We start from the raw sequence: 20,625 nt of genomic DNA on the forward strand, positions 1-20,625 counted from the left end.
TTTTTGAAATATGTGTTGTCCTGTTAAGTGTTTTCATTTAGAAATGATTTATTTTCAAAATAATGAGTTTTGTAAAAAAGGGGGTTCTCCAGTGTTAGATTTTGTTCTTTGCTCATTTATCATGAGTTTCCTTAGTATACTTTTCTACTGCCTTAATCAACGACTAATGGCCTATTATGCTGTATTAAAATCCATAACATATCATAATGTCTACTATAAAAATTGTTAGCTGGAATATTCGTGGCATCAATTCACCAGTGAAAAGAACAAAAATTTTTAGTCATCTAAGTAAGCTTAAAGCCCATATTTGTCTTTTACAAGAAACCCACCTCACAGATTCTGAACATGAAAAATTGAAAAATAAATCTTATAACCATGTTTATTGGGCTTCCTTTAACTCTAAAAAAAGGGGTGTGGCAATTTTAGTCAGTAAAGAGATTTCTATAATCCATAACTCAACCATAACAGACACAGACGGGCATTTTGTTATTATTAATGTAATAAGAAATAACAAAAATTTTACTATTGCTAGCATCTATGGCCCTAATAAAGATGATCCAGCATTTTTTCACCATCTTTTTTCACTGTTAATGAATTATTCAGGCTCAACAATTATCATTGGAGGCGATTTTAACACAGCGTTAGATCCCAACATTGACCGTTCCAATATCTCTCCTTCCTTTAAAATATGGCATTCAAACGAAATTATAAAACAATACATGGATGATTTGGGTCTTAGTGACGGTTGGAGATTACAAAACCCACTGACAAAAAAATACTCACCTCACCACCAATCCTTCTCACGTATTGATTTTTTTCTTATAAGTAATTCTATTGTAGCTGATATTGTTAAAACACAAATCCACCCAATTATAATTTCAGATCATGCACCAGTAAGCATTAGTCTTTTCTGTACTCAACCGAAGAAATCCTTTGGGAGATGGCGTTTTAATATTTCGCTTCTTAAGGACTCAAATTTTAATGAGTTCTTTAAGAAAGAATGGGAATCTTTTATTAAAATAAATGATTGACCAGACATTTCTCCTACTTTGTTATGGGAAACAGCAAAAACTGTATTGAGAGGCCAGATTATTTCGTTTTCATCGTATAAAAAAAAAAAAAGAACAAGAAATTGAAAACTCATTGGAACAGGAACTTGAACGTTTAAATAAAGACTATATTAATAACCCTAAGGAACATATTTTAAAACAGCTAAGGGAAGTGAGATTTAAACTGAATAATTTAATTGACACTAGAAATCAATTTTTGATTCAGAGATTGCGCACAACCGTGTTTGCACAGGGTAATAAATAAGGAAAATATTTAGCAGATCAACTTAAGCAAAAAAAAGAGAAATCGGTAATACCTGCAATTAAAGATGACAAAGGCAACATATTAAGCGATCCACACGAGATTAATAGAGCATTTTATACATTTTATAGCAACCTGTATAAATCCTACTGTAGACCAAATAAATTGGATCATTTTTAGACCCACTTTCTCTGCCGAAAATTAACTCACAACAGGCTAGCACATTGGAATTACCATTAACCTCTGCTGAAATTTTTCAGGCTATTTCTCAAATGCCCAATAATAAAGCACCGGGCCTAGACGGATACCCGGTCGAGTTCTATAAGCACTTTTGGGATATACTCTCTCCAATATTTATGAAGATGGTAGCACATATAAATCAAATAGAAGATGCCCCCCCCCCCACATGAATACAGCTCTAATATCAGTCCTATTGAAACCGGACAAAGATCCAACACTTTGCTCTAGCTATCGCCCAATATCATTAATTAATGTGGATGTTAAAATAATTAGTAAAACATTGGCAAATAGACTAGAATCAGTTATACCTTTTATTATCCATCCAGATCAAACAGGATTTATTAAGGGGCGACAATCTTCAGATAATATGCGTCGTTTATTTAACGTTATCAATATCTCCCAGAGAAAAAAAATGGAAACAATTATAGTGTCTCTTGATGCAGAAAAAGCATTCGATAAAGTAAATTGGAATTTTTTATTTATAGCTCTCGAAACATTTGGATTTGGTAATAATTTCATTCAGTGGGTTAAAACATTATATCATTCTCCTAAAGCAGTAATCAACACTAATAATATAATATCATCACAGTTTAGTCTATATAGGGGTACAAGACAAGGGTGTTCATTGTCACCCCTATTGTTTGCTATATTTTTAGAACCTCTTGCATCAGCAATTCGCCAGAATGACCAAATAAATGGTGTAGTGATTCAGAAAAGTACTCACAAAATTAGTCTATACACAGATGATATAATACTCTATTTACAGAATCCAAAAATGTCACTTTCCGAAACTATTAAACTGGTTAATACTTATTCAAATTTATCAGAATACTCCATTAATTGGAACAAATCTTATATTCTACCACTAAGAAAAGAAGGTTGGAACGTGAAGAATGTAAAAAAACAAACTCTACCTATAGCAAAGAATATTAAATATTTGGGAATTAATATCTCTGCTGGTCCGAGTTATTCTCTTTAAACTTTAATCCATTATTAACAAGTATACAAGATAGCACTCAACGATGGATAAAACTTCCAATAAACCTCTTAGGGCGAATTGCAGCTGTCAAGATGTTTATTTTACCAAAAGTAAATTACTTATTTAAGATGCTCCCAGTTGTACCAACCTATAAATGGTTTAAATAAATTAATTCAGTGATTAATCAATTTTATTGGAAAAACAAACCTCCACGAATCAAATTATCCATACTACAAAAAGATAAAAAAACACGGTGGACTCAATGCACCAAATTTTCTCCAATATTTTCTAGCTACCCAACTGCAATATGTAATACACTGGCTACACCCAAATTTTAAAAACCAGTGGATCGATATTGAACAGTCGGAAAGTGGAGAAATAAATATCCAGAATCTTCCATTTTTAAGTAATTCAGTTAGAAAATATCCTCTATTTAAAAATCCAGGAATAGCAACAACGCTTACAGCTTGGTGGAGAGCCAATAAGCTTATTAATAGTGATATAATTCCATGTATATTTACCCCAATATGGCATAACCCAGACTTTCTTATAAACAACAAAACATTTATTTTCCCTAAATGGGAAAAAAAAGGAATTAGACAACTAAAAGATGTTTTTGAAAATAATAGTTTGTGTAGTTTTGCAGATTTATGCCGAAAATATGCTCTCAAGCAAAAATATTTTTTTCAGTATCTCCAATTGAAAAATGTCTTAAATTCGAGAATTAACATAAAACAAAACTCTTTAACCCCCCCACCACTAATTCAGCTTATCAGTACGTTCACTCTGGAAAAAAAAAAACTTTATCAAAACTATACAAAAGTATAAACACGATGAATGACACCGTAATTATTCCCCATAAGGAATGGGAATTGGATCTTTCAAAGACAGTAGATATTTTACAATGGACTCAGATTTTTACAAATATATATTTTATGACACATAATCCAAATATTCAGTTAATACAATATAAAACTATTTATAGAACACATATCACACAAGATAAGATGTTTAAAATGAAACTCTCCGAATCAGATATTTGTAGGCAATGTTCACAAGACGTGAAGGACACCTATTTTCATGCAATTTGGCTCTGCACACCAGTCAGAAAATTCTGGACAGAGGTGGTTGGATACCTTTCAGACTTAACAGACACTATTATACCACTTTTATTTTATTTTTTTTAATTTTTTTTTTCTCTCTCTTTCTCTTTTTCTCCTTTTCCTCTTTCTTAATACATGTCCTCCCTTAAGAGTAACGCAATTTTGCAGAGTGAAATAAAGTATTAGACCTCCAATGAGGGGGGGTGGTGGCGGGTAAAAAAAAGAAAAAAAAATCCATATCCTGTATAGTAAGAAGCCTAATATTTCTAACAATGTTTTATGACATCATCAATTGAAAGACAAAACAAATTATAAATACTGTTCAGTATATTTCAACAATATTTTTTCTTTTAAATGTTGACCTGAATGAAAACAGAACATTAATCATCTTCATCACTGTGTTCATCACCTCCACATACTCATCTGCACATAGCACTGATTGATAATTTATATAATTCATCATATATAAATATATGCAATGGTAAGACATGAGCTCAGGACTCTCATTTTTCAGCCTAGCTACAGCTCCATCTATATTCCCCTTTCTTTTAACATCTCCTTCATGGCCAGGTAGATATCTTTATCTCTTGTACTGGTAAGAAGGGGTGCAACACCTAACAGGTCTTCACAGAATTCTTTCTTCTTATTAACTTTACATAAACTAACAACTGATCTGAGCACTGTCACTCATACAAAACGCCTCCATCAGTAAGTAGTTTATGTTGATCCAAAATCCAAGCAGCTTTAGGGGAACATTCATTAGCATGTGTGAGGATTCTGGTGGATAGGTCATACTGGGCTGTTAGATTTTTTTTTCTGTGCCATCTGTTCAGATTTAAGTGGATATGTTTGTTTGCTAGTATTTCCCTATGCCCTTAGACTGAAATGAAAAGGGGGAGGGGATGAATGAAACTCTGAGGATTTGGGCAGGAGTTTGGGGAAGCTTCGCTGTAAAGCGTAAAACTAAAACCCTCCGCAAGAAGAGATACAGAGAGAGAAAATTTAGAAGGAAAGAAGGAGGAAGATGGGGGAGGGGGTGGGTGCGAATTTGTTTGGCACGCAGGTAGAGAGGAAGTGATGGTGTTTATATATATATATATATATATATATATATATATATATATATATATATATATATATATATATATATATATATATATATATATGTGTGTGTGTATATATTTGATGAACAGTTAATGATAAGGATCTTCATGAATACAGTAAGTTAAATGTAGAGCTGTTCAGATCAGTTATACTGCTCTTCTTCTTCTTCTTCTTCTGGTGAAGCAGAGATTCTACACTGCAGTGACATTTACAGAGCAGCTAATCTGAAAACAGGGCTGTAGCTCCGCCCACGAGAGAGAGAGAGAGAGAGAGAGAGAGAGAGACATTGAAGTAGGAAGTAGGAAGTGAAATGAAGTCCGTTTTTCTCCGTTTGAAACAGGACAGAAGTCTGGATTCACTCGGTAAGTTCAGAAATAAAGAGATTGTAGAACAGAACTTAGACTCGGAACCGGTTCTAAAGGTTCCTCAGATCCAGAATCGGTTCTTTAAGCTCAGCTCAGAGTCTGATTACACTGGAAGAAGCAGGATCAGCATGGAGATCTAAACCGGGCCTGGATCACCGCGGTCGCGCCATCTGCACTTAGAAAACGCTCGGTCGCGCTATCTACACCGAAAACTGGAGTGCGCGTCTAAACCGTGTTTTACTGTAGCCGCGTGCTCAGCGCAACCGGAGGAGCGGAGACTGGCGCTTCTCGTGCAGAGACTTAAAATGGAACAGAAACTAGTTTTACACCTAAATTAACATGATTTAATGAGGTCTAATCCACAAATATATACCAGAAAGACCAGTACTTATCTTTAGAACACTGTAACGTTTTGGAAACGTTTGTAGAGCTATTAAATAATCAAATCAAATTATTATCATATCACAGCAGTAAATTCTTAGATATCTTATTCTCAGGTATCCCAGATATATGTTTGAAGTGATATTACCGTATCATTTTGGAATAATTGGATACTAAATATGTCCATTCGTTTTTTTATAAAAGAGATCCCTGAGTGCTATAAAACCAAAAAAATCGAATTGTTATCATATCAGACAATGAAATCCTTGAAGAAGACATTCCATACTACTTAGGAAAAATGTCTATTGGCTTTTGCATAAAACAGATTTCTGAGTCCTATAAAACCTGCAAATCAAATTGTTATCCAATGCCACCAGGACAGCCTTAAATAACACATTCCTTGTTATTAATGACATGAGTAACAAAGGATATTACTGTATCATTTCGAGTAATTGGATACCAAAGTTAAGAAAAGTGTATATTCGGTTGTGCATAAACCAGATTCAGAGTCCTATAAAACCAGCAAATCAAATTGTTATCCAATGACACAAAGTCTGTCTTAAAGAACACATTCCATGCTATTAATGACATGAGTAACAAATGATATTACTGTATAATTTTGGAGTAATTGATCCCAAACTTAAGAAAAGTGTCTATTCAGTTGTGAATAAACCCAATTTCAGAGTCCTATAAAACCAACAAATCAAATTGTTATCCAATGCCACTTAGACAGTCTTAAAGAAACCATTACATACTAATAATGCCATGAGTAACAACGAATATTACTCTATCATTTTGGAGTAATTTTATACAAAACGGAGGAAAAATGTCTATTCAGTTGTGCATAATCCAGATTTCTGAGTACTATAAAACCTGCAAATCAAATTGTTATCCAATGCCACCAGGACAGTCTTAACGAACATATTCCATACTAATAATGACATGAGTAACAAAGGATATTACTGTATCATTTTAGAGTAATTGGATACCAAAATTAAGAAAAAATTATATTCGGTTGTGCATAAACCAGATTCAGAGTCCTATAAAACCAGCAAATCAAATTGTTGTCTAATGCCACCAAGACAGCCTTAAACAACACATTCCATGTTATTAAAGACATGAGTGATATTACTGTATCATTGTGGAGTAATTGGATACCAAACTTAGAACAAATATCTATTAGGTTGTGCGTAAACCACATTTCGGAGCCTTAAAAAAACAGCAAATCATATTGTTATCCAATGCCACTTAGACAGTCTTAAAGAACACATTTAATATTATTAATGAAATGAGTAACAAAGAATATTACTGTATCATTTTGGAGTAATTGAATACCAAACTTATGAAAAATGTCTATTCGCTTTTGCATAAAACAGAATTCAGAGTCCCATAAAACCAGCAAATCAAATTATTATTCAATGCCACCAAACAGCCTTAAATAACACATTCCTTGTTATTAATGACATGAGTGACAAGTGATATTATTGTATCATTTTGGAGTAATTGGATACCAAAGTTAAGAAAAGTGTCAATTCGGTTATGTTTAAGGCTGTCTTTGTGTCATTGGATAACAATTTGATTTGCTGGTTTTATAGGACTCCAAAATCTGGTTTATGCACAACAGAATAGAACTTTTTCCTAAGTTTGGTATGCAATTACTCCAAAATGATACAGTAATATTCTTTGTTACTCAAGTCATTAATAGTATGGAATGTCTTCTTCACGGATTTCATTGTCTGATATGATAACAATTAGATTTTTTTTTTTGTTTTATAGCACTCCAAAATCTCTTTTATACAAAACTGAATGGACATATTTGGTATCCAATTATTGCAAAATGATACAGTAATATCACTTCAAACATAAATCTGGGATACATGAGAATAAGATCTCTAAGAATTTACTGCTGTGATATGATACTAATTTGATTTGATTATTTAATAGCTCCAGTTTTCGGTGTAGACAGCACGACCGAGCGTTTTCTAAGTCCAGATGGCGTGACCGCGGTCCTGGACCGGACCTGGACTTGGTCTAGATCAGACCGGATAAAAAACAATCAGCTGTAACAGATCAATAATGCTGTAAACTAAAGAGAAATGTGCAAATTTTGATTTATATTTATTGATCACAGTTCTATAGTCATATGTACTAGCGCTGTTGAACCAGCAGATGGATAAGAGGCAATGTGATATAATGTGATTGTGTTTTAAATCTCAGGGGTATTTAATTAGAATTTCAGTACAGTCCAGTAAGACAAAATTTCATTGGGACAAGGTCCGGACCATCATCAGTTTTAACTTGTGTTATGATTTAATTCCATATCCTGTATAGTAAGAAGCCTAATATTTCTAACAGTGTTTTATGACATCATCAACTGAAAGACAAAACAAATTACAAATACTGTTCAGTATATTTCAACAATATTTTTTCTTTTAAATGTTGACCTGAATGAAAACAGAACATTAATCATTCTCATCACTGTGTTCATCACCTCCACATACTCATCTGCACATAGCACTGATTGATAATTTATATAATTCATCACGTATAAATATATGCAATGGTAAGACATGAGCTCAGGACTGTCATTTCTATTCTCCTTTCTTTTAACATCTCCTTCATGGCCAGATAGATGTCTTTATCTCTTGTACTGGTAAGAAGGGGTGCAACACCTAACAGGTCTTCACAGAATTCTTTCTTCTTATTAACTTTACATAAACTAACAGCTGATCTGAGCACTGGCACTCATACAAAACGCCTCCATCAGTAAAGAGTTTATGTTGATCCAAAATCCAAGCAGCTTTAGGGGAACATTCATTCGCATTTTTGAGGATTCTGGTGAATCTGTCATTCTGGGCTATTAGATATTTTATTTTCTGTGCCATCTGTTCAGATTTAAGTGGATATGTTATCTAAAGGGAAACACACTAATTACCAAAAGCTAGACTAATATGGAGTCAAAAAAGGGTCATAAAGATTTTGAGTTTGTAAAACAGAAGTCACAAATGTACTGAAACTTGTAACTGCGTTTAAACAACTGCATGCACGAAAATCCAAATCCACAAATTAACTGGAATGTGAAAACTTGAAACAGAAAGTAATATTAATAATAATTCAAATGTACAAATGTGAAAAAATATTTTAATTATATATAAATATATATTTTTTTTATTTGTAAATCCAATCTCTTGAATGTGTGAATCAGTACTGCTCAAATGGCTTAAGCTGGGTCAGACCAAAAATCACATGGAATTTGTGAGGTTGTAAATGTGACAGTGGGTGTTTTTCACTGTGGAGCTAAAAATCCTCTCATTCATCTTCTCTGCTGCGTGTGCGAAGCTCCAGCTGCAGTTGCGAATTTTGACCCTGTTTTGACGCCTGATTGATGGACCAATAGGAAAGCTTTTATCCGGACCAATCAGATTACGGGGTTTGATTAACCAATCAGAACAATGGGTGGGTCTCTAGATTGAGACTGTGTCTGAGTCCCGAACATATTCAGGAAGATTATTCCAGTTTATACAGGCCCTTAGAAATACATGTAGACTGATATTCCAATAAATATGATTAGATTTTTTTGTTTTAAATTCATCTTTTGGTCATATGATGAAAGAGTTTGTAAAAATAACTGAATTTAAGTAAAAATATAATTCCTCCTACATGGATAAAATACACTAAGCAATACATATATGATGTTTTTATAAGTGCAGTAAATGACAGCTGTTCTGTGAGATGGTGTGATGAACAGTGAATGATAAGGATCATCATGAATACAGTAAGTTAAATGTAGAAGAGCTGTTCAGATCAGTTATACTGCTCTTCTTCTTCTTCTTCTTCTTCTGGTGAAGCAGAGATTCTACACTGCAGTGATATTTACAGAGCAGCTGATCTGAAAACAGGGCTGTAGCTCCGCCCGCCCGGTGCCTATTGGCTGTAAGAGAAGGAGGGGCGGGGCTTAGAGCGAGCGCGCGCGCGCGAGAGAGAGAGAGAGAGAGAGAGAGAGAGAGAGCGCGCTGTGACGCAGTAAAAGAGAAAGTAAACTTTACTCCAGTTCCTCCGTTGGAAACAGCAAAGAAGTTTGAATCCACTCGGTAAGTTCAGAAATAAAGAGATTGTAGAACAGAACTTAGACTCGGAACCGGTTCTAAAGGTTCCTCAGATCCAGAACCGGTTCTTTAAGCTCAGCTCAGAGTCTGATTACACTGGAAGAACCAAGATCAGCATGGAGATCTAAACCGGGCCTGGATCAGACCTGGACCTGGTCTAGATCAGACCGGATAAAGAACAATCAGCTGTAACAGATCAATAATGCTGTAAACTGAAGAGAAATGCGCAGATATAGATTTATATTTATTGATCACAGTTCTGTAGTTTATGTTTATTTAAAGACTATAAATGATTAATGTGGGCTTTGATCTGCTGCGTAGTTAAAAATAGGGCGTGTTCACATGTACTAGCGCTGTTGAACCAGCAGGGGGAGCAACAGAGGCAATGTAGAGGTAATTTATATAATTCATCATATATAAATATATGCAATGGTAAGACATGAGCTCAGGACTGTCATTTTTCAGCCTAGCCACAGCTCCATCTCTATTCTCCTTTCTTTTAACATCTCCTTCATGGCCAGCTAGATGTCTTTATCTCTTGTACTGGTAAGAAGGGGTGCAACACCTAACAGGTCTTCACAGAATTCTTTCTTCTTATTAACTTTACATAAACTAACAGCTGATCTGAGCATTGTCACTCATACAAAACGCCTCCATCAGTAAATAGTTTATGTTGATCCAAAATCCAAGCAGCTTTAGGGGAACATTCATTCGCATGTTTGAGGATTCTGGTGAATCTGTCATTCTGCGCTATTAGATATTTTATTTTCTGTGCCATCCATTCAGATTTAAGTGGATATGTTTGTTTGCTAGTATTTCCCCACACCCTTAGACTGGAATGAAAAGGGGGAGGGGGAAGAATGAAACTCTGGGTGCAAATTTGATGGTGATCTCCCAAAATCAGGTTCATAATTCCACTAAGAAAGATTTGTGTTTTGTTTTGTAATTGCTGCTTTTATCTAACGCCAAGGTTTCAGAACATGTGAGGCATGTTGGTTTTGAACTGCCTGTGGGAAGAATAAACAACAATGCGTCGGTTCATTCTGGGTTGAAAAGTCGTTTTTTGCTGTAAACGTTTCTTTTTTGGTGAAAGCTGTCTGAATCAGTCTTCCTTGGTATATTCTCCGACTGCTGTTTCTCACTGCAAACTTTACCTGTTTGTGCTCTGATTAGCAGAGGAGAGCGTTTGGTGATCTTAAAACACATCTGATTGGTCTATAAGTTTACTGCGCCGCAAAGCACATAAACCGTAAAAACTGTTTTCCGCCACTTTAAATAAACTCTATAAAAGTTAAATAAATGTTCATATAATAGATTAGCGTGCATAATGTATTAATAATAATAATAATAATAATAATAATAATAATAAAACAGTTAAAATTAATAGTAATATCAGTAAATATTATATTAAGGTCATGTTATGTTTGTTCTGTTTGTTTATCAGGTATGGTTTATTCATCCTTATGAATTTATTCTAATGGTTGATCTGTTCACAGGATGTCTGCAGTGTTCAGTTGTGTGTGAATGAAGAAGAGTAAATGATGGATCTTCAGAACTCCAGCAGTGGAGCAGGACCCCCTGTCCTAAAGTGAGTAAAATAAGATTACTGGAATAATTTATCCAATAAATAGTTTTGTCCTGGACCTGTGCATACAAAAATTGAGAAATGTGATGCAGAAAAGCAAAATTTAGAGATGCAATTAAAATTTAAAAAGGAAATATGAATTTAAAAAAAGATTCAGAAATTCAGAAATGTGATGCAAACTCAGAAACACAATTAAAATGAAAAACACAATGCAAATTTAGTAACACTGTGCAAATTCTCAAATAAAAACCAAATTGATATGAAATGTGATGCAAATTCAGAAATAAGATAAACATTCAGAATTTCAATGCAAGTTTAGAAATATTATGAAAATTCAGAAAATATTAATATAAAATTTTGAAATATAAAAAAATTGAAATATTATAAAAAATTAGAAATGCATTGCAAATTGAGAAATATGCAAAATCAGAAATGTGCAAATTCAGAAATGCAATGCAAATTTAGAAATATGCAAATTTAGAAATGTGATGCAAATGCAAAAATATGATGCGTATCTCGAAACATTTCAACAATTCAGACATTTGATGTAAAATTCAGAAATGCATTGCAATTTAAGAATAAGATGCAAATTCAAGAATAAGATGCACTTTCAGAAATATTATGCAAATTTTTAAGTGCAATGCAAAAAGAAGTTAGTGTGGAATCTGTGATTGAGTTTTGGTAAAGGAATCATTACTGCACACTTTACTCTCATCATGGATCATCATGAAGATCTGTTTACAGGGAGAAGAGAGCAGCATCTCCAGCCCCCAGTGGAGTGTCTATGAAGAGTGATTGGTCACTGGTGAATCCTCCTGATCTCAGCAGTGAACCTGTGACCTCTGACCCAAAGTGAGTCAAACATCAAACTCTCAGAGATTTTACTGTAAATTACCTTTTTAATTCATGTAACACACACACACAAACTCACGCACACATACACTCACACACAAACAAACTAACTCACACACACACTCACACACACACACTTACACACACACACTCACACACACTCTCTCTCACACATAGACTGTGTATAACTGGACAGAGCATTGTCTCTCTAAAGTGAAGCCACCACAGGTCGGGCGCCCCCTGCTGTTCGGCTGCAGAAAGCTGTGTAACACCACCCATCCCCATAGGTTTCAATGTTAAAACAGAACAACTTTCAATCACGTTTTTTTCTAATATACTGTAATTCTACCTCCATTATTTAAATGCAGCAGCTAGTGAAACCTCTGCTTATATTGTTAAATTATTTCCCTACAGAATTCGTTTTTTAAAATGTTATTTAGTTCTGTTCAAAACAGGCAGGGCTGGACTGGGACAATAAATCGGCCCTGGCATTTTTGGTTTAGACCAGCCCCTCATAATTAGTGGAGCACAACCGTAATTTATTTATGTGGGGTTACAGAGACACATAATGTATCATCAGCATATTAAATATAAGAAGTTTAGTGTCTATCGTTAACTCCACCATTTTTGTCTGCTCTATGTAGTTCACTTGATTCTTTATCCTTTTTAATGAAATCATCTCTAATATGTATTTTTTTTAATTCTCTGATACAACAGTTCAATTCAAATTTTTCCTCCTTTAAACAGCTGTAACATGTATTTGTATCAGGCTACAAACAGGGCATTCTGTATAGCCTCACCATTATCAACTTCATAATAAAAATTGAACTTTATTATAATCATGTTTTGTTTTTTGGGATGGAATGTTGTAACGGGGCTCGAGCTCTTCTATTAAACGCTTAAAACCAGGGTTCACTCCTACTCTCATCATGAGAGGATCTTTTGATCTAGGTGGAATAAAACAAACAGTGAGCCTGATTGTGGCACATTAATAAAAACAAAAACAACAGCATTACTCTAACTACAAATATTTTTTACTTTTTAACTAATTACTGGATGCATTTTAGTGTTTGGGTTCCTTTTAAGAAATATCAGCTTTAAATTGATCAAATTAAAATATAATATTAGTGGTGTCAAAAACTTACATCAGAGAGAGAGAAAGCGAGCGAGAGAGAAAGAGAGAGACAGTCAGAGAGAGAGAGAGAAAGAGAGAGAAAAAGAGAGAAACAGTCAGAGAGAGAGAGAGCGAGAAAGAAAGAGAGTGCGCGATTAAGCATGGGAGAAAGAGAGAGAGAAAAAGAAAGAGAGACAGACAGAGAGAGAGAGAGAGAAAGAAAGAAAGAGAGAGAGTGCGCGATTAAGAGCGAGAGAGAGAGAGAGAGAGAGAGAGAGAGAGACAGTAAGAGCACGTTTCCAGTCGCCCGTGTGCTCAGAGCTAAACCACGCATAGAAAGGGTGGGGCCGCTTTCTTCCTATATTCTGATTGGTTCAGTCCACTGTCTATATTTAAGATGGGCCAATGGGCCGCCCCCTGTAACTTGTGGGTCGGTCTCTTATAAAAAAAAAGGAAAAAAAAAATCAGCATCGACCCCTGAGGCCTGTCGGCCCACCGGGCATTTGCCCGGTACGCCAGATTACCAGTCCAGCCCCGAAAACACGTGTGGTTATTGTAAAAGGGCTGGTTATGGGCGGGGACAATAACAGACCGTCAGCTTCACTCCGCTCTGCAGCCTGTGACCCCGAGGCAGCCCTCAGGGGCGGGGTTATTTAAATGAGTAGGCTGCCTCTCCACAGTCTTTCTCCCTCCTCTGGTCTCTACTGCGCTCTACAGACTCGGGATTCAAGATCGCCAACATGGAGGAAGATTTTAGCTTCATTTTCATTGAATGAATGGGAACGGCGTCGCAGCGTCCATCTTTTTTACAGTGTCTGCTCTCACACACACACACACACACACACACACACACACACACAAACTAACACACACACAAACTAACACAAATATTATTCAAATTCAGAAATGCAATGCAAATTTAGAAATATGCAAATTCAGAAATGTAATGCTAATTCAAGAATAAGATGCAAATTAAAGAATAAAATGCATATTCAGAAATATTATGTAAATGTATAAGTGCAATGCAAAAAGAAGTTAGTGTGGAATCTGTGATTGAGTTTTGGTAAAGGAATCATTACTGCACACTTTACTCTCATCATGGATCATCATGAAGATCTGTTTACAGGAGGAATAGAGCAGCATCTCCAGCCCCCAGTGGAGTGTCTATGAAGAGTGATGTATCACTGGTGAATCCTCCTGATCTCAGCAGTGAACCTGTGACCTCTGACCCAAAGTGAGTCAAACATCAAAGCCTCAGAGATTTTACTGTAAATTATCTTTTTAATTCATGCACACACACACACTCACACACTCACACACACACAAACACACACACACATACACTCACACACAAACAAACTAACTCACACACAAACACACACATACTGGCATGTGTGGTTTAGTAGGACACCTGATTCAGTACCTTGGTTATAGGGACACAATTTTCTACTTATGCTAGCAATGTGCAAGTAACTTAAAAAAGAACAATTAAACCTGCTAAAGATACAACCAAACTAATATCACGTTTTTTACTTTCATCTAACAGAAATATCATATACCTGAAATTTTGCAGAATTAAAGGGTCGTGTGTGGAGTCTGTGAGGAGTTTGGGGGCTTGTGGGGTATTGGGTGTGTGGAGTGTGTGCGGTTTGTGTGGTATTGGGTGTGTGGAGTCTGTGAGTAGTGTGTGGGGTTTGTGTGGTATTGGGTGTGTGGAGTCTGTGAGCAGTGTTGAGTTTGTGTGGGGGGGTTGTGCAGTGTGGGGTTTGGGGTGAGAGGTGTGGGTTGGAGTGAGTGAATCGGAATGTGTGGAGTGTTAGTTGTGCGCCATGTGGTGTCTATGTTGGAGTGTGGGAGAATGTGGTGTTTAGTGTGGCGTGCATGTTGTGGGGGGGGGGGTGTTGTTGAGAGTGTTGTGTGAGGGGTGCATGTTGTGCAGTGTGAGGACTGTGGTGTGGAGCAAATCCATGAATAAAAGTAAACAAATAATCAATATTTTTTCTACAAATACTTTGTGAACAATGGCACATTCAGCCCTTACAAACCCCATCATGTTCTCACAAACCAGCCGATAGTCATATCTACACATACACACACTACTACTACTACTACTGCTACTACTGCAGTTCAGATAAATACACAACTGAACAGCAATAGTTAGCTCTGCGCTAACCTTAGTTCTCTCCATGGTAAGGTTAATTAGCTCTGCGCTAAACTTAGTTCTGTCCCCGGTTAGGTTAACTAGCTCTGCGATAACCTTAGCTAGCTGTGCACTATCCTTAGTTCTCTCCTCGGTTAGGTTAGCTAGCTCTGCGCTTACCTTAGTTCTTTCCCTGGTAAGAATAGCTAGCTCTGCTCTAACCTTAGCTAGCTCTGCGCTAACCTTAGCTTGCTCTGTGCTAACTTTAGTTCTCTCCCCGGTAAAGTTAGCTAGCTCTGTGCTAACATTATTTCTCTTCCCGGTAAAGTTAGCTAGCTCTGTGCTAACATTATTTCTCTTCCCGGTAAGGTAAGCTAGCTCTGCGCTGACTTTAGTTCTCTCCCCGGTAAGGTTAGTTAGCTCTGCACCAATGTATGTGGAAAAAACAACTCACATTCAGAAATGTGACGCACATTCAGAAATATGCAAATTCAAAAATCCAATGCAAGTTCAGAAATGCAATGCAAATTTAGAAATATGCAAATTCAAAAATCCAATGCAAGTTCAGAAATGCAATGCAAATTTAGAAATATGCAAATTCAGAAATATGATACAAATTCAGAAATGTGATGCAAATTCAGAAATATGCTAATTCAGAAATTTGCTAATTCAGAAATGCAATGCTAATTCAAGAATAAGATGCACATTCAGAAATATTATGCAAATGTATAAGTGCAATGCAAAAAGAAGTTAGTGTGGAATCTGTGATTGAGTTTTGGTAAAGGAATCATTACTGCACACTTTACTCTCATCATGGATCATCATGAAGATCTGTTTACAGGAGGAATAGAGCAGCATCTCCAGCCCCCAGTGGAGTGTCTATGAAGAGTGATGTATCACTGGTGAATCCTCCTGATCTCAGCAGTGAACCTGTGACCTCTGACCCAAAGTGAGTCAAACATCGCACACACACAAACTAACTGACACACACAAACACACACACACACACACAAACACAAATTAACTCACACTCTCACACACACACACACACACACACACATACACACTACTACTACTACTACTGCTACTACTGCAGTTCATATAAACACACAACTGAACAGCAATAGCTAGCTCTGCGCTAACCTTAGTTCTCTCCCCGGTAAGGTTAGCTAGCTCTGTGCTAACCTTAGTTCTGTCCCCGGTTAGATTAGCTAGCTCTGCGCTAACCTTAGCTAGCTGTGCACTAACCTTAGTTCTCTCCTCGGTTAGGTTAGCTAGCTCTGCGCTTACCTTAGGTCTTTCCCTGGTAAGAATAGCTAGCTCTGCGCTAACCTTAGCTAGCTCTGCGCTAACCTTAGTTCTCTCCACGGTAAGGTTAATTAGCTCTGTGCTAACCTTAGTTCTGTCCCCGGTTAGATTAGCTAGCTCTGCAATAACCTTAGCTAGCTGTGCACTAACCTTAGTTCTCTCCTCGGTTAGGTTAGCTAGCTCTGCGCTTACCTTAGGTCTTTCCCTGGTAAGAATAGCTAGCTCTGCACTAACCTTAGCTAGCTCTGTGCTAACCTTAGTTCTCTCCCCAGTAAGGTTAGCTAGCTCTGCGCTAACCTTAGTTCTGTCCCTGGAAAGATTAGCTAGCTCTGCGCTAACCTTAGCTAGCTCTGCGCTAACCTTAGCTTGCTCTGTGCTAACTTAAGTTCTCTCCCCGGTAAAGTTAGCTAGCTCTGCGCTAACATTAGTTCTCTCCCTGGTAAGGTAAGCTAGCTCTGCGCTGACTTTAGTTCTATTTAGTTATAAGTGCAATGCAAAAAGAAGTTAGTGTGGAATCTGTGATTGAGTTTTGGTAAAGGAATCATTACTGCACACTTTACTCTCATCATGGATCATCATGAAGATCTGTTTACAGGGAGAAGAGAGCAGCATCTCCAGCCCCCAGTGGAGTGTCTATGAAGAGTGATGTATCACTGGTGAATCCTCCTGATCTCAGCAGTGAACCTGTGACCTCTGACCCAAAGTGAGTCAAACATCAAACCCTCAGAGATTTTACTGTAAATTACCTTTTTAATTCATGCACACACACACACACACACTCACACACAGACAAACATACACAAACTAACTCACACACAAACACACACACACATACACTCACACACAAACAAACTAACTCACACACAAACACACACACATACTGGCATGTGTGGTTTAGTAGGACACCTGATTCAGTACATTGGTTATAGGGACACCATTTTCTACTTATGCTAGCAATGTGCAAGTAACTTAAAAAAGAACAATTAAACCTGCTAAAGATACAACCAAACTAATATCACGTTTTTTACTTTCATCTAACAGAAATATCATATACCTGAAATTTTGCAGAATTAAAGGGTCGTGTGTGGAGTCTGTGAGGAGTTTGGGGGCTTGTGTGGTATTGGGTGTGTGGAGTGTGTGCGGTGTGTGTTGTATTGGGTGTGTGGAGTCTGTGAGTAGTGTGTGCGGTTTGTGTGGTATTGGGTGTGTGGAGTCTGTGAGCAGTGTTGAGTTTGTGTGGGGGGTTGTGCAGTGTGGGGTTTGGGGTGAGAGGTGTGGGTTGGAGTGAGTGAATTGCAATGTGTGGAGTGTTAGTTGTGCGCCATGTGGTGTCTTGTGAATTAACACAATGCTAATTCAAGAATAAGATGCACATTCAGAAATATTTTGTAAATGTATAAGTGCAATGCAAAAAGAAGTTAGTGTGGAATCTGTGATTGAGTTTTGGTAAAGGAATCATTACTGCACACTTTACTCTCATCATGGATCATCATGAAGATCTGTTTACAGGAGGAAGAGAGCAGCATCTCCAGCCCCCAGTGGAGTGTCTATGAAGAGTGATGTATCACTGGTGAATCCTCCTGATCTCAGCAGTGAACCTGTGACCTCTGACCCAAAGTGAGTCAAACATCAAAGCCTCAGAGATTTTACTGTAAATTACACACACACAAACTAACTCTCACACACACACACACACTCACACACAGACAAACACACACAAACTAACTCACACACAAACACACACACACATACACTCACACACAAACAAACTAACTCACACACAAACACACACACACATACTGGCATGTGTGGTTTAGTAGGACACCTGATTCAGTACCTTGGTTATAGGGACACCATTTTCTACTTATGCTAGCAATGTGCAAGTAACTTAAAAAAGAACAATTAAACCTGCTAAAGATACAACCAAACAAATATCACGTTTTTTACTTTCATCTAACAGAAATATCATATACCTGAAATTTTGCAGAATTAAAGGGTCGTGTGTGGAGTCTGTGAGGAGTTTGGGGGCTTGTGTGGTATTGGGTGTGTGGAGTCTGTGAGCAGTGTTGAGTTTGTGTGGGGGGGTTGTGCAGTGTGGGGTTTGGGGTGAGAGGTGTGGGTTGGAGTGAGTGAATTGCAATGTGTGGAGTGTTAGTTGTGCGCCATGTGGTGTCTTGTGAATTAACACAATGCTAATTCAAGAATAAGATGCACATTCAGAAATATTATGTAAATTTATAAGTGCAATGCAAAAAGAAGTTAGTGTGGAATCTGTGATTGAGTTTTAGTAAAGGAATCATTACTGCACACTTTACTCTCATAATGGATCATCATGAAGATCTGTTTACAGGAGGAATAGAGCAGCATCTCCAGCCCCCAGTGGAGTGTCTATGAAGAGTGATGTATCACTGGTGAATCCTCCTGATCTCAGCAGTGAACCTGTGACCTCTGACCCAAAGTGAGTCAAACATCAAACCCTCAGAGATTTTACTGTTAATTACCTTTTTAATTCATGTAACACACACTCACTCACAAACAAACTAACTCACACACACACACACTTACACAACACACTCACACACACTCACACACACACACACACATACACTCACACACAAACTAACTCACACACACACACAAACAAACTCACACTCTTACACACACACAAACTTACTGACACACACAAACACACAAACACACGTACACACACACACTCAAACACACAAACTAACTGACACACACAAACACACACACACACACACAAACTAACTCTCACACACACACACACACAAACACAAACAAACTAACTCACACTCTTACACACACACACTCACACACACAAACTTACTGACACATACAAACACACACACACACACACACACACACACTTACACACATACGCTCAAACACACAAACACACACACTGCAGTTCCTCTGCAGTGATTTGTACTAAACATTGTACTACATCACTAAATGAGCTCACAGTGAGTAAACTAGAAAAAGCAAAGTTCGTGAACGAACTTTAAGTTGGCATGGAAAAGTACGCTAATAACGTTTAAAAGTTAAAATGGTTGCTAAGCTATTTCTGTCTGAAGCGTGTGAACAGTGGTTGCTATGCTGTTGACTTTTGGCTTAATGTCGGCTAAAAGTCCAAAAAGTTTTGGCCAACATGGTGGAAAGCTAATAATTGTCTTATAAACTAAAGTGTTTCTAAGTGGTTTCAAGGCAGTTGCTAACATATAGAATAGCTAGCTCTGCACTAACCTTAACTAGCTCTGCGCTAACCTTAGTTCTCTCCCGGTAAGGTTAGCTAGCTCTGCGCTAACCTTAGTTCTGTCCCTGGAAAGATTAGCTAGCTCTGCAATAACCTTAGCTAGCTGTGCACTAACCTTAGTTCTCTCCTCAGTTAGGTTAGCTAGCTCTGCGCTTACCTTAGGTCTTTCCCTGGTAAGAATAGCTAGCTCTGCACTAACCTTAGCTTGCTCTGTGCTAACCTTAGTTCTCTCCCCAGTAAGGTTAGCTAGCTCTGCGCTAACCTTAGTTCTGTCCCTGGAAAGATTAGCTAGCTCTGCGCTAACCTTCGCTAGCTCTGCGCTAACCTTAGCTTGCTCTGTGCTAACTTAAGTTCTCTCCCCGGTAAAGTTAGCTAGCTCTGCGCTAACATTAGTTCTCTCCCTGGTAAGGTAAGCTAGCTCTGCGCTGACTTTAGTTCTCTTTAGTTATAAGTGCAATGCAAAAAGAAGTTAGTGTGGAATCTGTGATTGAGTTTTAGTAAAGGAATCATTACTGCACACTTTACTCTCATCATGGATCATCATGAAGATCTGTTTACAGGAGGAAGAGAGCAGCATCTCCAGCCCCCAGTGGAGTGTCTATGAAGAGTGATGTATCACTGGTGAATCCTCCTGATCTCAGCAGTGAACCTGTGACCTCTGACCCAAAGTGAGTCAAACATCAAACCCTCAGAGATTGTACTGTAAATTACCTTTTTAATTCATGCACACACACACACTCACACTTACACACACACACTCACA

At 37.2% G+C, this 20,625-nt stretch overlaps 1 protein-coding gene across 1 annotated transcript in view; it reads left to right on the forward strand.

The window, feature by feature from the left end:
• The first annotated feature begins 4,949 nt into the window (after positions 1 to 4,949).
• Positions 4,950 to 20,625, forward strand: part of LOC111190008 (uncharacterized) — a 751,666-nt gene continuing 735,990 nt past the window's right edge. Inside the window, exons 1-3 of the mRNA XM_049473126.1 lie at positions 4,950 to 5,099; positions 11,086 to 11,177; positions 11,919 to 12,026. Coding sequence (XP_049329083.1) covers positions 11,128 to 11,177; positions 11,919 to 12,026 — 158 coding nt within the window. The 5' untranslated portion in view covers positions 4,950 to 5,099; positions 11,086 to 11,127. The remainder of the gene's footprint in view (positions 5,100 to 11,085; positions 11,178 to 11,918; positions 12,027 to 20,625) is intronic.

This window comes from Astyanax mexicanus, unplaced genomic scaffold (assembly GCF_023375975.1).
Source record: "Astyanax mexicanus isolate ESR-SI-001 unplaced genomic scaffold, AstMex3_surface scaffold_34, whole genome shotgun sequence".
NCBI classification, from domain to species: Eukaryota; Metazoa; Chordata; class Actinopteri; order Characiformes; family Acestrorhamphidae; genus Astyanax; species Astyanax mexicanus.